Consider the following 21,222-nt stretch of genomic DNA (forward strand, 5'->3'; position numbering starts at 1 on the left):
GTCTGAGGACTAAAGCAGTCCCTCAGCAACCAAAAACGCTGCCTTCATGCATCACAAGCTTTGTTGCAAGGGTACTCTCCCACTGTGCCAATTTCCATCACTGGGAAATAATTCCTGTTGTTGGGAGCAACCCTGTTTTCATTTGCTTCAGTGAGAGGAAGAACACCATGAGAGAGAAATTACAGAGCAAGAATTTTAATCCTAATACATCTTTTGGGGAGACTGAAGTAGAACTCCCCAGAACTCCCTAGCATTGCCCAAGGGTTTGCTCCAGGATTCTGCTAGGGATCAAACTGTGGTGTGTACAAGTGCCAGGGCCATGCACAGCCCCACTCCCCAGAGCCCAGGCAGAGCTGCAACATGCACATTGTGTCCTCAGAACACAGATGCTGAGGAAGCAAACACAGACAGCAGGCTGAAACCCCTTCTCTCAGGGGGGGAGAAAAAAAAAACAAACATACAAAAAAACCCTTGACAACAACTTGGTGTACAAGCAAGAGCTCCCTGGGGAAAAGGCTGGACAGTTTCTTTGAGGACTCAGATTCACTGCTGGATTTGTGGTTTTGGGACACAGAAAAAAAGTCTAAAGTTCTATTTTTGTCTCCTGGACAAATTCAGTGAGTTTATTTCAGGAAATTACTGTCATCAGGAATTTCAAATGCATCCAAAAGCAGCTGCAAGTAGGGGAAAAACCAAGGACAGTCATATACAGAAGCATGCTGTCAGGACTCCAGCAAGAATTATTAATATTTTAGAGGAGACTGAAAGAATCTTATAATAATGCTAAATTATGAAATAACTAAGTCAGAAGAGATTTTTCTTTCTGCCTTCACTGCTGAAGATGAATTCCTGAAATACAAGGCCCAAAAGATGTTCCCTGCCCTCTTCAGTCTGCACCTCCTCCCCAAAAAAGGGGGTAAAAAGGCTTCAAATTTTCTGGAGAAAGGAAGAGTCTGAGATCAGAGATGAAGTTAATAGAAGGAAGTGTACCACAGAATACTACTTGTAACTTGTCCATTTTATTTCCAGCTTCCCCTTCAGCTGTTTATCACTTTTCCATCTGTTTCAAAAGAGGCTCTCTATGATATTGGAAAATCAGACATGCTAGAATCATGCTAAAAATATTTTAATTGCAAAATATGATACTTCATAAAATACCAGAAGGCAAAAATTATTCACAGGACAGGTTTCAAGAACACTTTTGTATAAAATTGCATGCTGAATCATAATAACTCGAGGAAAGAGAGGACTCCCCAAAGACATTTAAAGCTAACAGAAACTTTGTGTAAATTAATATCTAGAAATTTGGAGAAAAGAGAGGAAAAACATTGGAGACATTTTAAAATATGCTTTCCTAACACAAAGAAGTCCCTGAGTGAATGTTCACATATCCAGTTCATATCTTTTATTTATAAATTTTCAGATAAACCCAAGAAATTTCAGGTGGGTTTGTAAGGAACTTCTAACACCTGCTACCAGAGCAAACACTTCAATGGCAGAACATTAGCATATTGCCACTTGTCTGCAGAGCCAGGTAAAAGGACTCTGTGCTACTCTGATCCCATTGTAAAGCAAAGCATACTGCTTGGAAACACCTTGAAAGCTGCCTTTGCACTTACCCTTAGCTGGGAGTACCCAGCAGATGAGGTCAATTTCACAACTCAGCTGACAGTGGAAACTGATGTTAGCGAAGTTACTTTATGCACAGATATGTGAAAGGACATTTTCTGCTCTGCCTCAGCCAGCTTCTTGACTCATTGCTATTTTGTAGTCAGTTTCTGACTAATTCACTAAAACATAATTTATCTGTATGCTTTAACACATTCATCCTCCATTCCTCTAGAGCAAGATGTGTTTTTCACCTGAAATGAAGAAATCACCTGAAATCCAGAAGCAGTTTGCATCTATTTCAAAAAGCTAGGGAAATGTTTGGTGTTCTCCTTCCTCAAGGAGGGTAGTAAGGCAATATTACAAATGATCTTGTAAAACACACTTCAATGTGCTATGTTTAAACTACTCCAGAGCCAGCTCTGATAGATACTGCAAAACCAAGAAAATCAGGTTCCAAGAACAATTTCTGGCAGGCAAGAAACCAAGAACGATTATCGGTTGTATTCTTTTCAACTTTTTATTCATGACTTAGTGACAATACCCTCTCCACTGCCTTTCTTTCATTTCATGTTATTTTAAATGACAACATAGACAACATTGTATATCAATAATCAATCTGATCACAGATTTTCAGCCACATTCTGAGCTTATGAGACCGAATAAACATGTGATTATTTCATGTAACCAGACCAAATTATCTGGCTGAGTAGATTTGTTCAGCATGTATTTAAAAGACCCAGAATAATGAGCATAAATCTTACATTTGTAATTTGAATCCCTTGCTACAATAAACATGAGTAATTAGAGAGCTTATTCTGCCAGTTTGCTCTGCTCTGATGAGACCTCACCCGGAGTGTTGTGTCCAGCTCTGGAGCCTTCAACACAGGAAGGACATGGACCTGATGGAGCAGGTCCAGAGGAGGGCCACAAAGATGACCAGGGGCCTGGAACACCTTTGCTACGAGGACAGGCTGAGGAAGCTCTGGTTGTTCAGTCTGGAGAAGAAAGACTCTGGGAAGACTTAATAGTGTCCTTCCAGTACCTCAAGAAGGCTGTAGAGAGGTAGTTTCTAGAGGCCCGCAGTGATAGGACAAGGGACGATGGTATGAAATTAGAGGAGACTTAGGATGTTAGGAACAAGTTCTTTGCCATGAGGGTACTGGAACACTACAACAAGTTGCCCAGGGAGGTAGTTGAGACCCCATCCCTGGAGATATTCAAGATGAGGCTTGACAAGACTCTGAGCAACCTGCTCATGTGAACGATGTCCCTGCTGACAGCAGGGGGTTTGGGCTAGATGTTCTTTGGAGGTCCCTTCCAACCCAAACCTGTCTATGATTCTAATTCTGCACAGTTGTATATACTTCACCAGGAAGCAAGCTGTCAATGTCATGACATTCAAATAGTGTTTCTGAGATCAAATTGAATTAAACCAAAAGAAAATGTAACAACTCAGTAGTGTTCACTACCTGCCACTTGTGCGTTAGCATCAAGAAAGACTTTTCAAGTCTTCTTAAGTGGGAAACTCCAAACTTTCTACATGCAGCCAGTAACCAATATTATAATGCCAAGCAAATGTGCAGTACTAAAAGACTACTCAGCGATTGCTCCTGGTAACTCTGCTGCCCGTGCTGTTATTCAGACACAGTAAGCTTCTGTAATTCATGGTAAATCATAACAATAACAGGATTATCTGTGCATGATCATCTGTGAGAGCTGCTGACAAAGCAGCAGGAGAAAAGACCCTCCATTATGTGAAATCCAGCTTGGAGGAGCCCAGAAACAAGGGCAAAGTGCAGACTCATAGCCCTGAAATGCTTTCAAAGTATCTTTCCAAAGCTCTGACATGCCACCCAGCAGGTCCAAAGATAGCCTGTTGTCACCTTACAGCAGCTTTTTCTTGGAGACTCTCTACAGTCTCTACAGAAAGAAAGCCCAGAAAGGCAGAGAGGGTTGGATTCCACATCCTAGTCCACCAGACTCTGTCTTCCACAGAAGAGGACAAGAGCAGAAAATATTTCCTCTGTAATATCACCCACAATATGGACATGGCTTGACATCACAAAAGGAGCATCAAAAGGAACAGTATGGTAAGATCTGCTTGTACTTGCCCGCTCATCTACACTGTTATTTCTCTAACCTCCAGCAAAGCAAGCAGTTTCATATCCCATCTTCCAATACCTGAAAGGATCCTACAGAAAGGCTGCAGAGGGACATTTCATAAGGGTATCTAACAACAGGACAAGGGGAGATGGTTTGAAGCTGAAGGAGAGGACGTTTAGACTGGATCTTAGCAAGAAGTTTTTCAGTCGAGGGCGGTGAGACTCTCCAATAGGTTGCCCAGGGAGGCTGTGGATGCCTCCTCCCTGGTGGTGTTCAAGGCCAGGTTGGATGAGGCCTTGAGCAGCTGAGTCTAGTTGAGAGGTGTCCCTGCCTGTGGCAGGGAGGTTGGAGTAGATGATCTCTGAGGTCCTTTCCAACCTAAGCCATTCCCTGATTTTATGACATTCTACATTGTTGCTTTGAAGAATTTTTAAAATAGGTGTTGTACAGGTGTGTGGATTACTCAAAGCAGAAACGCAATCTGTTGGAACGAATTACATCAGATAAGAAAAAAAAAAAAAAACAACAAAAGCCTCAATTTCCTTTGGTGCATTCATTGAATTGTGCCATTTTGCTTCAGCCATCTTTGTTGCTGTTAGACAAAGTATTGATTAGAGAAAGCAGAAAGAAAGCATTCACAAAAGCCTGAACTGTCAAAATTGCAAATATGTGATCCAGAGTACTCCAAAGAGCATTTGATCTTCTCTTTTTGCCCCCTCAGCCACAAACACAAGCAGCTGCACATCTAGGTTTGAAAAAAACAAGCACTCACTGAACAAAAGAAAAATATATTAACTTTAGAAGTTGGTTTCTGTCTCTTACTGCTGATTGCCAGGCATGGTAAATATTTGCCTAAGGTATTTACTTTTACTTTATTAAAGTATAAGTCCAGATTCATTAATACTCCCTCCCTACTTTATACTACCCTGAAGATGGAAACCAGTCATAAACCCTGCTGGGAAAAAACAAAACAAAACAAAACACCACAACCAACTGATTACACTTCTTTTCTGGGGACAGAAGACAGAATGAAATAAACTAGCAAGAATTTAACAGTCAGTGCAAACATAAAAATCTGTCTGGACTGGTAATAAGTAATTTGCTTTTGTAAAATGTTAAGCATTAAACTGAAAATGCCTCTCTAGGCTATTGATGTAATTTACATTTTTCCTATAACATTGAGATATGTCTTTAAAATTGCATATTCTGAGAGGAGTTCATGTTTTTCAAAGGCCACTTCTATCACATTTCCAAAGATTATGATAACTGAGCTTAAACACCAAGGGAATGATTCTTGTAATGCTTTTGTCTGTTCAGCACCTATTTCTCTCTGTTTCCTGAAGGAAATCAAATCATGAAGAATATTTAAGTTCCTGGTCACATATGTGAATGTTTCAGAAGTGACTTCTGTATTTATTTTCCTAAGAGAAAAGGAATTATTCATTCCTGAATTACTCTGTTTGTAAGGTGTTGCATCCAAAGCATATAAAAGTAAATTCAAGTCCTCTGAATAACATTAAGTAGGCTTAACATCAGGGCTTAATATTGTTTACTGGAGAACAAATATAGCCCTGTACGCCTGGGTTTTCAGACTGAAAGCTACTGTATTTGCTCATTATGAATTTTTTCATGGTTTTAACATTATTTGGTGCACTGTGAACACCAGATACATGTCAAAGAGATCCTGGAAGGCCGTTTCCTCATTTTATCCTTACCTCCCTTACTGTTACACATTGCAGCCCAAGAAGGGTGTCAAACATACAGCAAACATAGGTTGCACACACACAAAACCTCTGTACTAGTCAGCTGCTCTCTTTGCAGCTTGCAGCACTTTGCCTGAGCTGTTAATGGAATTGTGTGGGTCCTAGCTCAGCCAAAGCAAAAAGTATGAGAAGGTATAAGAGCTGGCTACTGCTTATCTTTCCCATCATGCTAGATCATCTCTATTTTCTGAGGAATTTCTCTTGTGGCCAAGAGGGCAAATAGCACTCTTGGGTGCATTAAGAAAAGTGTGGCCAGCAGGTCTAGGGAGGTCCTCCTCCACCTGTATTCTGCCCTGGAGAGGCCACACCTGGAATACTGCGTCCAGTTTTGGGCTCCCCAATTCAAGAGTGACAGGGATCTGCTGGAGAGAGTCCAACAGAGTGCTATGAGAATGACTGGGGGTCTTGGACATCTCTGCTATGAAGTGACAGAGTTTTGAGAATTTTTCCACAAAATCCTAGAATGTTAGGGGTTGGAAGGAACCTCCAAAGATCATTGACTTCAGCCCCCATCCAAAGCAGGATCACCTAGGGCAGATCACACAGGAACATATGCAGATGGGTTTTGAAAGTCTCCAGAGAAGGAGACTCCACAACCTCTCTGGGTAGCCTGTTCCAGTGCTCCTTCACCCTCACCATAAAGAAATGTCTCTTCATGTTGAGGTGGAACCTCCTGTGTCTAGCTTGCACCCGTTGTCCTCATCCTATCATTGAGCACCACCAAAAAGAGCCTGGCACCTTCATCTTGACACCCACCCCTCAGATACTTACAGATGTTGGTAAGATCCCTTCTCAGCCTTCTTTTTTTTTTTTGCGCTAAGGTAAAACAATTCAGGCAAGTGTTAAAAAACACAAGCCAAAGGATGCCTGAAATTGTGAATGCAACAAACACAGTTTCTCCTCTTAGTGCCAAAGCACACATGAACATCAAGATCTTCAAACACTAACAAAAATTCTCACTTGAAAAAAGGAAGCAAGAAAAAGAGATCACACTTCTGTTAGAGGGCTTTGGTGCGCAGCCATTAACACATTTAAACAGACCTAAGCACCTTGGCTAAAAAAAACAGGAAAAAAGAAATGGACACAGGCACCAAAAAAACCCAAACAAACAAACAAAACAAAACCACCCCCCCACACAAAAGCCCTCCAAGAAACAAAAAAAAAAAAAAAAAAAAAAAAAAAAAAAAAAAAACAACCAAACAAACAAAACCCCAAGCAAACAGAAAATAGCAAAAGAACACTCACCAAAATTTGGAATAAGGGTTATAATCCCAAATCTCTTTGCTAACATAAAAGCACCACTGGCTGATGAAGTAACCATTTTAAATAGGCTTATGGATAACAAGTTTCATTTGAAACCAATCTTTAGCTGGAATCAAGAAAAGGTTTTTATCAGAGAACATTATCATTGTTCTCTGAAAAATAAAAGAATACTTAATTGAACAGACCCTGCACTTCCTTTATTGGGACAACAAAGTCATTTTTCTTATTCTTGTTTGTTGTTCTTTGTTTGCTTGCTTGGTTTTACTATTTTTAAGCAACAAGTAAGTTGCTTAACTTAAATGCTAACTTGAGCCAGTCACATTATGAGGTGATTTCATTAACTGGACAAACGAAGCGAATATGGAGCTAAGAAACTACAGGGCTCTTTTTTTCACTGCATTGCCATAAGGAACGTGATACTAAATACGTGAGGTTTTAAATATATGAGTTTTGTCACCAGGTTTATCACTTAAACCGTATATGACTGCATATTGGCTCAGCCAGGCAGCTAACTAGAGACGGTTTCATTCAAGCATAGGGTTGTGGAACAAAGAAAATTACTACTTCTGTTCTCATGACCTAGCCCTTTGTTTTAGAAAGGTGACATCATTACCAAACAGCTGTGACTGAGTAGGTTTAGACTGGACATTAGGAAAAAAAATTTCACAGAAGGAGCGGTCAGGCATTGGAATGGGCTGCCCAGGGAGGTGGTTGAGCCACCAACCCTGGATGTGTTTAAAGGTTGTTTGGATGTGGTGCTTGGGGATATGGTTTAGGGGTGAACATTGTAGAGTAGGGTTATTGGTTGGTGATCCCAAGGGTCTTTTCCAACCTAAACATTTCTGTGGTTCTGTGAAACAGTAGTAAACTGAACTGATTTCCTGTTTCTTTGTGTAGCTCCCTTAAAGATGCATCTTGCAGCATGCTACGTTCACAGCTTTGCAGGAAGAGGATGCTTATTTTTAGCAACGTCCTTGAAAGTTTCTACCAATGAGCAAAGAGTACAATTGCTAAATCTCATTGATCTGGTTGGGGTTTTGTTAGTGAAAAATGAGTTTAAACAGACTGCAGTAGTGTACTTCTATAATGGAATCCAGCACCAGAGATCGGAAAGATCAGTATAATCATCTTATGCTCTTTTTTTAATTACAGTTTTAGTTTAAGAAAGAAAACAAATTGTGGCCACAGCTTATTTTTCTAAGCAGAATGATTCTCATCTACAGTTATGAAAACATTGCAGTTGAGTCCTGCAGTAGAGATACAGACTAGCTTCAGAACATTCACCTTCAAAATCTCCAATAGCAAACCTGCCTTTTCCTTTTCCTCTAGTGCTAACAGCATCTGTTCTGCCATATTATCAGTCACAAAATTCCCAACAGGAATCCTGTGCTATTTCCCTGCATTTTTCTTCACCCCAGTCAGTTCTGCAACAGTATTTCCTGAATTGAGACAAGGACAGAAGTTGCAGATCCTCAGCTTTGCCATTTTGGCACTGCAGAATGGCTTTCCTTGGTATTGGGAAATCCAAAGTATTCCATATTCTATAACTGCATAGATTCACTTACCCATGAGGGCACTAAGGCTATAGGCAGCCTTAAACACAACATCATCACCAACCTTTCTGCCTCAATCAGAAACAATTCACCTCAAGATCTTTTATGGTAAGGCTAAAGTCAGAACCAGCCCTGCTGCATCGTTTTGCTTTGCTTGTGCTTGCTTAGGGCAGGAGGATGTGCCAACACAGGCTGCATACTGGGGACACATGGCAGGGCTTGAAAGTAAGTAGCTGTTGGCACCTAGAAGATGGCATCACAAACTGTGTATCAACCCCTATTACTGTCCCACTCCCATCCTCCCTGCCCTGCACACACTGCTTTGTTCCACAAGACCGCACCAAGCTCCTAAGGCTGCTTGCCCTTTATCAGGACAGCTTATCCATGGTACAGATCCCAAATGCTGACCTCCTTAGGAGAAGGAACTGCCCACTACAGATATTTCATCACCAGGAAGAGCAGCAGATCACACAGTCTCAACCTCAGATCTGGCTGAGAAGCAGCAAGACTAAGAGCAGCTCACAGCAGAAGGGAATACTAGTTGGGGGTAGAAGGGACCTTAAAGATCACTCTAGTTCTACCCCTCCCTGCCATGGCCAAAGACACCTTCCACTAGACTAGACTGCTCAAAGGCCTTCCTAACAGCTACCCTCTCATGGCCTGCATTCAAAGGAAGGAAGGAAAAAAGCAGTTCTTGGCTTGTGTTCTGTAATCTGAGTCTCCAACCCCAGAAGATCCCATGGATGTTTCTCAGGCACCAGAGGAATAGAAAGTGTCCAGCAAGAAGCTGCCCTGGTAGAGGCCAAGTAGGCTGCCATCAAGATAGCTAGCAATCTCTTCCCCACACACAGGCTGGCTGGATCCCTCCCAGAATTGTAAAAATAAATCTTTAAAAATTGCTTGTTTCAGTGTTTTGTTGGGAGCTTTTTCTGCTTCTACTCCTCTCCCAAACAGAGCTATTTGCCAAGAAGGCAGCCCACGCAGACGGGCTGATACAGAAATCCAGGCTGCTAGACAGGAGAGATATTATAAACACTTTTAGCTCCACAGAGGAGAGGTTGGCAGCAGGAAGTTGTAATGCCCTGAAGCCTAGAGAGGCTTGGTGGAGGCTAAAGAGCAGGCTTCCAGAACACCTACCTGAGAGGTTTTCACCATGGTTTTCCTAGCCTTGTGGCATAGGGGTAACCTTTATGAAAATTAAATCATCTGAATGAAAAACAGCATCCTGCAGATGTATAATCAGGGGGCTGGAACACCTCTGCTATGAAGACAGCCTGAGAGAGCTGGGGTTGTTCATCCTGAAGAAGTGAAGGCTCCAGGCAGACCTAATAGAGGTCTTCCAGTACCTGAAAGGGGCCTACAAGAAGGCTGCAGAGAGACTGTTTCCAAAGGCCTGTAGATGAGGGGCAATGGTTTGAAATTAGAGGACAGATTTAGATTGGATATTAGGAACAAGCTCTTTTACCATGAGGATGGTGGAACACTGGAACAGAGTTGCCAGAGAGGTAGTTGAAACCCCATCCCTGGAGACATTCAAGGCAAGGCTCAACAAGGCTCTGAGCAACCTGATCTAGTGGAAGATGTTCCTACTGACTGCAGTGGGGTTGGACTAGATAAGCTTTGGAGGTCCCTTCCAACCCAAATCATTCTATGATTCTATTAATTAATATTAATGCAGTATTAATACAGGAAGTCTTGTTGCTAGTTATTAAATGATTCCATTGCTTATGACAGTGTTTGAAGGAAACCCCCTTAAATGCCTGCTGGATACCAAATGTCTTATTAAGAAGTACTGCTACTAAACCATTACACATCAGACGACATCCATTAAAAGTGCTGCCTATTAGAAGATGATTGCTCTCCTGACTTACTAGTCTGAATAGGGTGATGTGGACCACCCTTACTTGTGGTCACAAACAATCCACCATTATGTTAGCTTGCCCTTGTGTAACCTTAGTGGAGGCAGAATTCTGTTGTGTGGGACAACATTGAACACAAAGCTCCTGTCTGTGTTGGCAGCAACAAGTAGCTCTGCGAGGTACCTTTTACTGTTGTATTCTAGGACCAGGAACTTTTGCTAGTGTCTTGAGAAAAAGCCCCTACCTCCAGTGCTGGTTTTTGAGAGATGAAGGGTGAGATGTGGTCTGAAGTTTGTGGGGTTTTTTCTAAAGAGGGTTTTTGTATCTCTCAAGCTGATTTACTGCAGCAAAGTCTTACCCAATCAGCAAATTACTAAGCCACGTGCACATGCTGCAGACTCTGTCTGCCAGTCATTTGGTGGAATGTGTCCCAATGAACTGTGAGGAACTGATTCTTACCCATGTCTTACTTCCATGAAATGCTATTCCAGACAGCTCACTTCAACTGATCTTCCACGGAAACAAAGCCAAAGGATTTTGCGTTCTTCATTACAGGAGGTAATTCATGTAGGAAATGAGGCAACTTCCAATCAGTATGAATTTGTTTGTTCACTTTAAAAGGGAAAGATTTAGAAAGCCTGGTTTGAGCAGTCCTCTAAATCCTCTTGCACAATCATCACTTCATCCCAAGTTCAACATGGTTTCATACTCAGTGCTCCACTGCCTTGGATCAGACTGACCAGCTGTGACTGCCACCATTAAAACAGCAGCCAGCCAAGAACTGTATTTTTCACAGAATACATCCAGTTGGAAGAGACCTCAAAGATCATCCAGTCCAACCCTCAACTTAGCACTGAAGGGTCAACACTAAACCATGTCCCTATGTGCCAGGTCCACACAATACTCAAACGCCTCCAGGGATGGTGACTCCACCACTGCCCTGGACAAACCACTCTAATGCTTGACAACCCTTCCAGTGGAGAAACATTTCCTAACATCCAGCCTGAACCTCCCGTGATGCAGCTTTTCACCATTTCCTCTGGTCCTGTCACTTGCAACTAAGGAGAAGAGGCAGGCCCTCTCCTCACTCCAACCTCCCTTCAGGTAGCCTTAGAGAGTGATGAGTTCACCCCTCAGCCTCCTCCAGACTGAACACCCCCACCTCCCTCCGATGCTGCTCGTGGGCCCTTCACAAGCCTTGCTATCCTTCTCTGGAGACGCTCCAGAACTTCGATGTCCTTCCTTTAGTGAGGGTCCCAGAACTGAACCCAGTACTCAAGCTGTGGCCTCACCAGTGCTGAGTACCGGTGGATGATCACCTCTCTGTACCTGCTGGCCACTATCTTTCTAATACAAGCCAGGATGCCACTGGCTTTCTTGGCCACCTGGGCACACTGCTGACTCATATTCAGTCAACTGTCAACCAATAGCTCCCAGGTCTCTCTCTCCAAGTCACAGATTTCCAACTGAACATCCCCAAGTCTGTAGCTTACCATGGAGTTGTTGTGACTCAGGTGGACAACCTGGCACTTGGCCTTGTTGAACTTCATACAGTTAGCCTTGGCCCAACAGTCTAAGCTGTCCAGATCCCACTGTAAAGCTTCCTTACCCTCTAGCAGATCGACACAGCCACCCGGCTTGGTGTTATCTGCAAGCTTACTGAAGGTGCACTCAATCCCCTCATGCAGACTGATGAGGATATTAGAGGACAGGCCTCAGTACAGAACCCCAGGGGACACCACTGGTGACCAGGCACCAGACAGATTTTACTCCATTCACCACCACTCTTTGGGCCCAGCCCTAAGCCAGTTTGTAATCCAATGCAGAGTGCACTTACCCAAGCCTTGTGCCAGGAGTTTCTGAAGGAGAATGCTGTGGGAGATAACACTGAAGGCTTTAGTAAAGTCCAGGTAGCCAATACCCACAGCCCTTCCCTCATCCACTAGGCAGTTTGCTTTTTTTGTAGAAGGAGATCAGATTAGTCAAGCAGGACCTGCCTTTCACAAATCCCTGCTGACTGGTCCTGGTGGCCTGGTTGTCTTTTAAGTGCTGTGTGATGACACTCTAGGTGATTTGCTCCATAACCTTCCCTGGCACAAGGTCAGACTGACAGGACAGTACTTTCCCTCTGCCCTTGTTGTAGCTCGGCACCACGTTTGCTAACCTCCAGTCAACTGGGACCTCCCCGGTTAGCCAGGACTGCTGGTAAATGACGGGGTGCGGCTTGGTGAGCAGATCTACCAGAAAATACATGAGCCGGAGGTGCCGGCGGCTGGCGAGCTGAGATTAGGCCTGCGTGCCCACGCCACGGTTCCCTTCGGGCTGACCGTGCCCAGCAGCGAGTACCGCGGCACACCGGCCCTGCCCCTGTCGGGCCTTGCTCGTACCCCTGCCCCTTCTCGCCGAAGGGGTCATGACGCCAGCGGGGTTCTGTTCTGTTCCCCCCGAATCCCGCCGCCCCGGGGCGGTCGGTTTGGCGCGCGCGGCCTCCACCGGAGGGTCAGGCAGGAGGGTCAGGCAGGAGGGTCAGGGAGCCTGTGCCGGCTGAAAGCCCCGGCAGGCAGAGCGAGGGAGAGCTGCGCCAGCCCCTGGGGGAGGAGGGGTAGGTGGGGGGTGGGCAGTGACTCGAGGAGGGACGGTCTGGTTACGGCCTCTGGTGTCACTGGGTCTTGCTCAAAGGTGGCGTGAGCCTATGCTAGCCTGTGTTAGTGAACCGGTGCGTTAATACCGGCCTGGTTTAATGCTGCTGGACGTACAGCGTTATACCTAATGTTAGCAAGCTCTTAGGTGACTGCTCATAGGACCTTTCTCACAGAATGAGCAGGGTAACAATGACTGAGACCTACTGTTTCAGAAGTAGCAATTCCAATATGGATACACGATACAGTTGATAGTTGTGCACAAAGCACTCAGAAACACAACACAGCTCAGAAACCCCTAACAAATCACACATACAGCATGGGGTTGCATTATAGACAGCCTGAGGCTGTACTTCCGTCCATATGATCATCATAGGGAGAACATTACAGAAGACAGATCTATCCATAAGGATTAAGTATTGCTTTAAAAGGATGGATTCTTTATCTTTCCATGTTGTACAGACCTGATACTCTCTTTCCATCTGCTTCCTTTCCAGCTCATTAAAAATAGCATTCAGGAGATGTTGAAGTCTTATTTTTCAGCTATAAATCCTACAGCCACTGGCATTCCCAGCTGCTTCCTCTTCCTCAAGATCCACTCACTGCCTTTCCTGTTACCTCCTTCTGGAAGGGACCTCCAAAGGTCATTGAGTCCAACCCCACTGCAGTCAACAGGAGTATAATCAAAAAATGGTGTTATATTACACCATTCAAGATGGATCTCAACCCACTGACACCATTTTAGAAGTGTAATCTGAATTATGCCTTTGTCTAAGCAAAATGTTACTAAAATATAACCCAGATCTCTGTCAGGTAACAGTCATGAACCCTTCCTCCTATCTCACACCACCAAAAAAAAAAAAAAAAAAAAAAAGCCCACATGCAGAACAAAACAACCAGAAATGTCTTATGCAGAACCATGACCAACTTTGAAGAGCACTGCTCCTATATATGCTATGGATGACAAGCTTGATAAATGCATTTTAATCTATTTTTTAATACAGCCTTGGGAACAACTGATTGAAATTCTTCTCCTAGTTTCCATGCCAAGGCAGCTTCTTTGTAAGAACACCAGAGGCAGAGGTAGAAACGGTTTTCTTGCACCTATGCAACAGAAATGTTAATATTTCTGTTATTCAGAGTCCATAAATGCTGAATGTTTGAAACACTACAGGCAGTAGTATAGCTAATGACTGGTAATTAAGTTACCCTTTCCCAATCTTGTTTTCTTCATTCACAGCCTGGGAGCAAACTCTTACCACAGGCTATAAATTATTCAAGGATGAGCCACTTTCAGCCTCTTGCTGAACGTTCTACACTTTTTTTTTTTCAAAATGAAATAGTTGAGGATTTGAAGGTTACAATCCTGACATAACTCTTAAACTCACAGGCTCTTAGTTACTAACATGAAGTATAACAACTTTAAGAGGCATCCACACGGCAGGACAGCCAGAATCTCGGTAGGGTTTCCTTTTTGCTTGATTTCCAACAGAAGCTCATCTTTTGTTTTCTCTAATTCTAAACACATAGGAACCATCACCCTGTTCAGCACCCTGCAGACATGTCTTTTGATCCCTAAGGTTTTATGCAGAATTACAATCATGAAGCTGCCCATTGTGTACACCCAGACACTGTAATCCAACCGTTACTCTGTTCCCATATGATACGATCCCAGACCCTGTTTCAGTTACTAAGAAGATACTTAACATCAAACTCCCTCCAAATTCAGTAGGTGAAGCCAAATATCAAATCTTCTAACCTACATGTCCTAACAGTTAAGTCCCTTTAAATATTTAATGATGGCTCCATTTTACTGAGACTTCAACCACAGACAATATGCTTAGAAGAGATACCAGGGGCTGGAGAAGCCTCCATAAGGTTGTAATTCTGCATGTATTCAAGATAATTTGGAGGAATATCTGAGCTAGTAGTTCCTTACTTTGCATGAAGAAATGAGAGGAATGGAGAATCAAAGACTGCCAAAGGTCCAGACTGTCCTCAGACTGTGCTCTGACTTGAGAAGCAGCCTCCTGACAGAATAAAAATGAAGTGGAGCTTTATTACAACTGCAGTGAAAACTAAGTGTGTGGCTCCCACTGCTATTGCATATAAATCCTCCTGGAGCTTTTCCCAGAGCAGGGGGTCTAGGCTGTCAACTTTCACCTCAGGACAAACACTGATCAACCAGTGCAGAGATGTACAAGAAAACACACCTGCTGTCCACTCACCCAGTCAGAACAGAGAAGCTTATCTGCCTAGACTAGCAGGTAAAAGTGCTTCACCATTTTGTTCTGTGTTAACATGTAAGTACTTCAGAGAACACAATGTTAAGCGCTGGAAGGGACCTCAAAAGATCATAGAGTCCAACCCTCACGACAGAGCAGGCTCACCTATACCAGATAACACAGAAACACATCCAGGCAGGTTTTTAGTATCTCCAGAGAGGGAGACTCCATGACCCCCTTGGACAGCCTGTTCCAGTGTTCTGTCACTCTCACAGTGAAAAAGTTTTTCCTTATGTTTACACAGAGCTTCCCATGCCTCAACTTCTATCCATTGCCCCTTGTCCTGTCATTGGGCATCACTGAGAAGAGCCTGACACCATCCTCTTGCCACTCACCCTTTACATAGCTATAAACATTAATGAGGTCCCCCCCTTAGTCTCCTCCTCTCCAAACTAAAGAGCTCCAGGCTCCTCAGTCTCTCCTCGTAAGGAAGATGTTCCACTCTATTAATCATTTTTGTGGCTCTGTGTTGGACTCTCTCAAGCAGTTTCCTTTCCTTCCTGAACTGAGGGGCCCAAAACTGGACACAACACTCCCGATGTGGCCTCACCAGGGTAGAGTAAAGGGGGAGTAGAACCTCTCTTGACCTATTAACCACACCCCTTCTAATACACCCCAGAATGGCATTGGCCACCTTGGCCACAAGAGCACATTGCTGACTCACAGTCAACCTTCCATCCACTGGGATCCTCAGGGTCCTTTTCTCCTTCACTGCTCTCCAACAGGTCAGTCCCGAAACTGTACTGATACCTGGGTTTATTCTTTCCCAGGTGCAATACTCTACACTTGCCCTTGTTGAATTTAATTCAATTTCTCCCTGCCCAACTCTCAAATCTGTCTAAGTCTCGCTGAATGGCAGCACAACCCTCTGGAAGGTCAGCCACTCCACCCAGCATCATCAGCAAGCTTGCTGACAGTGCACTGTGTTCCCTCATCCAGATCATCAATGAATATATTGAATATATTGGTCCCATTACTGACACGTGAGGGACTCCTCTAGATACAGGCCTCAAACAGGACTCCAGATACACAATTCCAAAAATTCTCTAACTGAAGCTGTTAGGAGCAACGGCAAAGGAAAAATACATACAAATTAAGCAATAATCATTAATTTATGCTCATTTTCACTTTACTGTTTCTTGCATAAAGTATTTCAATTTACTCTTGACTTCCTAGCTTATCATTTATACTACCTACTTATCTGCACAGGATGGATACAAAAAGATGTCCATCAGCACATTTAATGACAAATATTTCTTTCAAGCAAGGCACAAGATTTAGATTTATTTATGTAATTTGATTAATCCCAATTTGTTTTACATTAAGTACAAAACCCAACTTGAACGTAGGTGTAAATACAACTTGCACAAAGTAGGTTCAATGAGATTTAAAATCAGTTATGTATCCAGAACTGTAAAGCACAACTTACAGATAGCTCACTATAATTGCTGAGAGAGTTCATAATGTATGAATATACAGAACAACCTTCAGGAACACGTTATCTCCTTTCTGATCTTTCTGCTGAAACACATTTAGCAACTCTGTATGGAACAAAGGAAGCGTTAAAGAACGAGAACTGCAGATTTACTCAAGCTGAGGCCTAAATGAAACACAGTCAAAAATTAAATAACAGAACAACGACTTAAACATTTGGTTGAACATTTCTAAGAACACAGATGCTAAGATAGTAGCAACAGGTTCAAAGACTTCTTTATTTCTCAAAGAACTTATGGTGTACTATAGCTGCCTGAAATGTTTTTAACAATTACAGAAAATCATGTTTCAAAGTTTGGTACGTTCATATTTTTTAGGTGACATACATTTAAGAGAACCATCCATCAACTTATTTACAAATAGAAGCTTATTAATTTTAAAATCTTTTTTTAATTTAAAAAAAAAAAACAAACAACCGTTTTGGCACTACCCATAAGGCGATGGATGATATGTAACTAAGATAGGAAAACCAGAAGAAAAAACATTTTCTGCAAACTTACTATTTAAAGAAACTGTAAGACTTTAATTATCATTAAAGAGAAAATTAAAGCATCAGCATTTGCAAGTCACTAAAACACCCTATCCAAAATATTGAAGATTATTTTAATAATCAGGAAATTACTTCAGTCTGTGAAGCCACTGTGCCATGTCTTGTGGGAGAATATGGTATTTCTATCATTATTGTATTATCAAACAAGCTTTATTACCAGAAAATAGCAAAAAGTTTAAGGAGAACAAGATTTTAATCCATAACTATGAGGAAAAAAAAATATTACTCTGAAGTCCAGGCTTTGTTAATGTCCATTAAAAAGAAAACACAATAAAACCCCCAAAGGTAATCACGCCATTGAGTAAAGACCACACTTTTTTCTTGGCATGAGTGGTTTTACCAACTTCCTTTTTGCCTTTCCATCAGCCTCAATGATAGCTGAACCTTAAAATTTGCCATTTCAGTGTCACCACACATGCACTGCAAAGACTGCAAGCCCAGACTTCATAAACTGGATTTCATTTAGATTTAAAAAATAATCTTTGCATTTATCTTAAATTTATAAAAAAGTTTTCTTCCAAAACTTAAGGCAAAACAAGTTTTATTGGTTATGTTTCCTTGAAGTCTGAGAAGGTGTATGAGGCTGTGTTTAAATACCAAAAAAGCTAACGCCATATACAGTATTACCAACAAAAATATAGAATAAGGCAGCATGCACCCTTAAGATGAAAAGAAAATTTAATTTTACAAGACGTTTAAATAATCCAAAGGCAAAAAATGTCTGTCTCTTCTAAGGGTATCTTCATAAAACATGGAAATTTTTAGAGGACATCAAGTTACTAAAATATTCCATTCAACGTTTATACAAATACATTACTACAATTATAAGTTTACATACAATCAGCTGACATCTCCCAGTAAACTAATTACTTAAATTTACAAGACAAACATAAATAAAGCTGTTAAAACAGGCAAGTACAGTACTGATCTATGATTCAGCACAATGTAATTTTTCATTTCTTTCACCTTGAAAAGAATCAGATTAGAATTGTGCGAAGTAGTTCTCCAAACCTAGAAATAAAGTAAAAGAGAAATAAGTTTATCTATGCAGGTTTGACACAGCATAGGCACATCCCAGATACCTCAAGTCCTGTTTTCAGGTGTTTAATTTACCATTTAACAACCTTTTTGTCTGTTTCTCAGAAGAGGCCACAGTCTTTAAGGTTATTTTTGATAATTACATCAGTTACAGCATCGAAAACAAACTGCACATTTTTTGTGTCTGTGGCACAAGTGAAGTGGGTGTAGATTTCCTTTGTGTCTTTCCTCTTGTTCAGATCTTCAAACTGACACTGAATGTAAGCAGCTGCTTCTTCGTAAGTGTTTGATCCTAGAAAGAGAAAATTCCTCAGTAAGCAGGTTTCCTGTTGAGCAATAACAAGATGCACACTGTACCTCTGAAGGAGTGGGCCTCAGAAACAGACTAAACCTGAAAAGGAGTCATTCCACAGCCACTGATTTAGAATTACAGAAATCTTGAAGGAAACCTTCTGGACAAATTTTTAAGAATAAAAACGAAGGATTCCATAACCCTAAGGTCTTTTTCAACATAAGAATTCTATGACACAAACTACAACTGCAGGAGGAGTGTTTTCATTTTTTTCAAAGGCAGACATTAGTGATCCATCTACTACTATTAGTGAAGCCACTTACTTAAAATAGCTGAAGGGATCCTACAGGAAGCCTGGAGAGGGACTTTCCGTAAGGGTGTCTAGCAATAGGACAAGGGGGAATGGTTTGAAGCTGAGGGAGAGTAGATTTAAACTGGATCTTAGGCAGAAGTTCTTCAATACAAGGGTGGTGAGACTGCAGTAGGTTGCCCAGGGAGGTTGTGGACGTCTCCTCCCTAGGGGTGTTCAAGGCCAGGTTGGATGAGACCTTGAGCAGCCAAGTCTAGTTGAGAGGTGTCCCTGCCCATGGCAGTGAGGTTGGAGCAGATGATCTCTAAGGTCCCAACCTAAGCCATTCTAGGATTCTATGATATTTCCATGTATTTGACACTGTTGAAATAAATTCTCACGTATCCTCTGAGATTCCTGCTAGTGAAAAAAAAAAAACTACTTTCAAGTACAAAAGTGGGAGGACCTCAGGAAAAAATGTGAGGGGAGGGTGCTAAATAAAATAGGTTAAAAAGAATGCAACAGTTACATGCTATCAATGGACCAGCATTATTTCGCTTGGCTAAAAAGATGAATCTGACTTAGCATTCAATATTTTATTTGTGATCCATAAAAACAACACCTCCAACTTTACTTCATTTAAATAATTTATATGCATGGAATTATTAAACTTATCCTGATTTCTGCACCAAAAGAGATAAATTAATAAAAATTACTTGATAGCTGCACCCCATCCCCATCCCTATACCTGCATATTCAGGATAGCAAATAGTGAGGGGACTCCTTTTGATTTTTTCTTCAAAAAGATCTTTCTTGTTCAGGAAGAGAATGATAGAAGTATCTGTGAACCATTTATTGTTGCATATACTGTCAAACAGTTTCATGCTTTCATGCATCCGATTCTGTAATTGAAAAAACAAACCACCTTGTTGTATTTTATCAGACTTCAGTAATAAAACTAGCGTGTACATTTTTTATTAATTACAAATGAACCAAAAAAGTCACAACACTAAGTTTCTAGCATACAGAATCATATTTTACCCCAGTGAAATACAGAGGCCAAGACCACTACAAAGAACACTTTCAGTAGCAGGGTTTAAGCAACTGGGGGTGTTTTGGGGATTTGTTTGTTTGCTTTGGGGGGAGGGGGGGGCGTTGTTTTGTTTTTTTCTCCCTCATTTCCAGGTTTAAGCTGTTTAACAATGGAGAACTTTTTGGTGTGTTATGATATTTTACATTACAGATGTTCTACACAAGTTGCTGAGTTACCTGAATTTGTCTTATACTGATTAAAACCTTCTGGAAACTGAAATTTAAATTCAGCAGGTAGTTGAGATTCCAGCATAAGAAAAAAATAAACCACCAAAAACAACCAACCAAACAAAAAACCCAAACGTATAGAGAATCAAGTAAGTAGGTTTGTGGGTTTTTGTAACTCTTACCGTAATTTTTAACTCTGTAGAAAAATTATCCAATGTGTAAGTACTCTAGCCAAGCTCCAGTCATTTAAGCAGGATGCTTAGCTATGATCTTCTTTGATTACATTTGACTTGAAAGTTTTTTTTATTCCTCTTTCTTCCCCAAACTATATTTTATAAGAAGTTGCAGAACATGAGGAAGAGCAGAGTTTCTTAATGCTTGGCACACCATACATAAGCATCACTTAAAACCATTTGGATAGTAAAAAGCATGTACTCTGTGCATACTGATATAGTAAGAGTCACACCTTCAAAAAGGAGGAAGGAGTGGAAGGGGTTAGAAGGGAGAAGGAAAAGCAAAATTTCTGCAACTAAAGAATCGATTATAAGAACATTTAGAAACAAAAACTGAAGACTGAGTAAGAAAACAAAAACAAAACATGAAGTAAAGTAGAAGGAAGTAAGTCAAGAAACTTCTAATGATATACTTCTAGTATCCATAAAGAGACTAAAATGTGTATTATAACCAATCTATCCTCATTAACTTATGCATCCTTTAAAACATGATTCCGTGTAGCTGAAAAGAATACTTCTTTCACAGTGTTTCTTCTGGGAATGAGGAAATACTTTGAAACCTGAAAGCACAAATTCTATCATCGTTTCTCTGAGACCTTTTACACAAACCCCATACACCTTCTAAAGCCCTAATACTAGCTTTCAAACTTACTTTCTGTCAAACAACTATTTGCTTTAATATTAAAATACTTGCCATTTCCTCATCTTCGGCCAAAACTAGGTCATAATCACTCAATGCCACACAAAATATAATTGCTGTAACACCCTCAAAACAATGAATCCACTTCTTCCGCTCTGATCTCTGGCCTCCAACATCAAACATTCTGCAAGACAGAAGAGCAAAGCAGTGGATGACCTTTGCATTTCTTGCTTTCTGAATTTTAATCAGGAAAATCTCAAAGTATCAGTTATGTAAGTCTAATCACAGATTTGCCACATTCGTTACTGTTTAGTGTCTCAGTATTAAAAAATAACACACACAAAAAACCA

The 21,222-nt window shown here is 41.4% G+C and overlaps 2 protein-coding genes across 3 annotated transcripts in view; one reads left to right on the forward strand and one right to left on the reverse strand.

Annotated features, from left to right (window-relative positions):
• LOC128981121 (guanine nucleotide-binding protein G(t) subunit alpha-3-like) overlaps window positions 1-12,840 on the forward strand; it is a 91,518-nt gene extending 78,678 nt beyond the window's left edge. Inside the window, exon 9 of the mRNA XM_054399777.1 lies at window positions 12,346-12,840. Coding sequence (XP_054255752.1) covers window positions 12,346-12,840 — 495 coding nt within the window. The remainder of the gene's footprint in view (window positions 1-12,345) is intronic.
• A 4,919-nt stretch (window positions 12,841-17,759) lies between these two features.
• The window catches only part of LOC128980971 (guanine nucleotide-binding protein G(i) subunit alpha-1), a 31,937-nt gene continuing 28,474 nt past the window's right edge, over window positions 17,760-21,222 (reverse strand). Inside the window, exons 6-9 of one of the 2 annotated variants that reach the window (XM_054399592.1) lie at window positions 20,927-21,056; window positions 19,488-19,641; window positions 18,234-18,450; window positions 17,760-18,131 (exon numbers count right to left, since the gene is read on the reverse strand). In XM_054399592.1, the coding sequence (XP_054255567.1) occupies window positions 18,260-18,450; window positions 19,488-19,641; window positions 20,927-21,056 (475 nt within the window). In that variant the 3' untranslated portion in view covers window positions 17,760-18,131; window positions 18,234-18,259. Of the gene's footprint in view, window positions 18,451-19,487; window positions 19,642-20,926; window positions 21,057-21,222 lie in introns of both variants that reach the window. The other variant, XM_054399591.1, reaches the window with a different exon arrangement.

This window comes from Indicator indicator, chromosome 3 (assembly GCF_027791375.1).
Source record: "Indicator indicator isolate 239-I01 chromosome 3, UM_Iind_1.1, whole genome shotgun sequence".
Classification (NCBI taxonomy): domain Eukaryota; kingdom Metazoa; phylum Chordata; class Aves; order Piciformes; family Indicatoridae; genus Indicator; species Indicator indicator.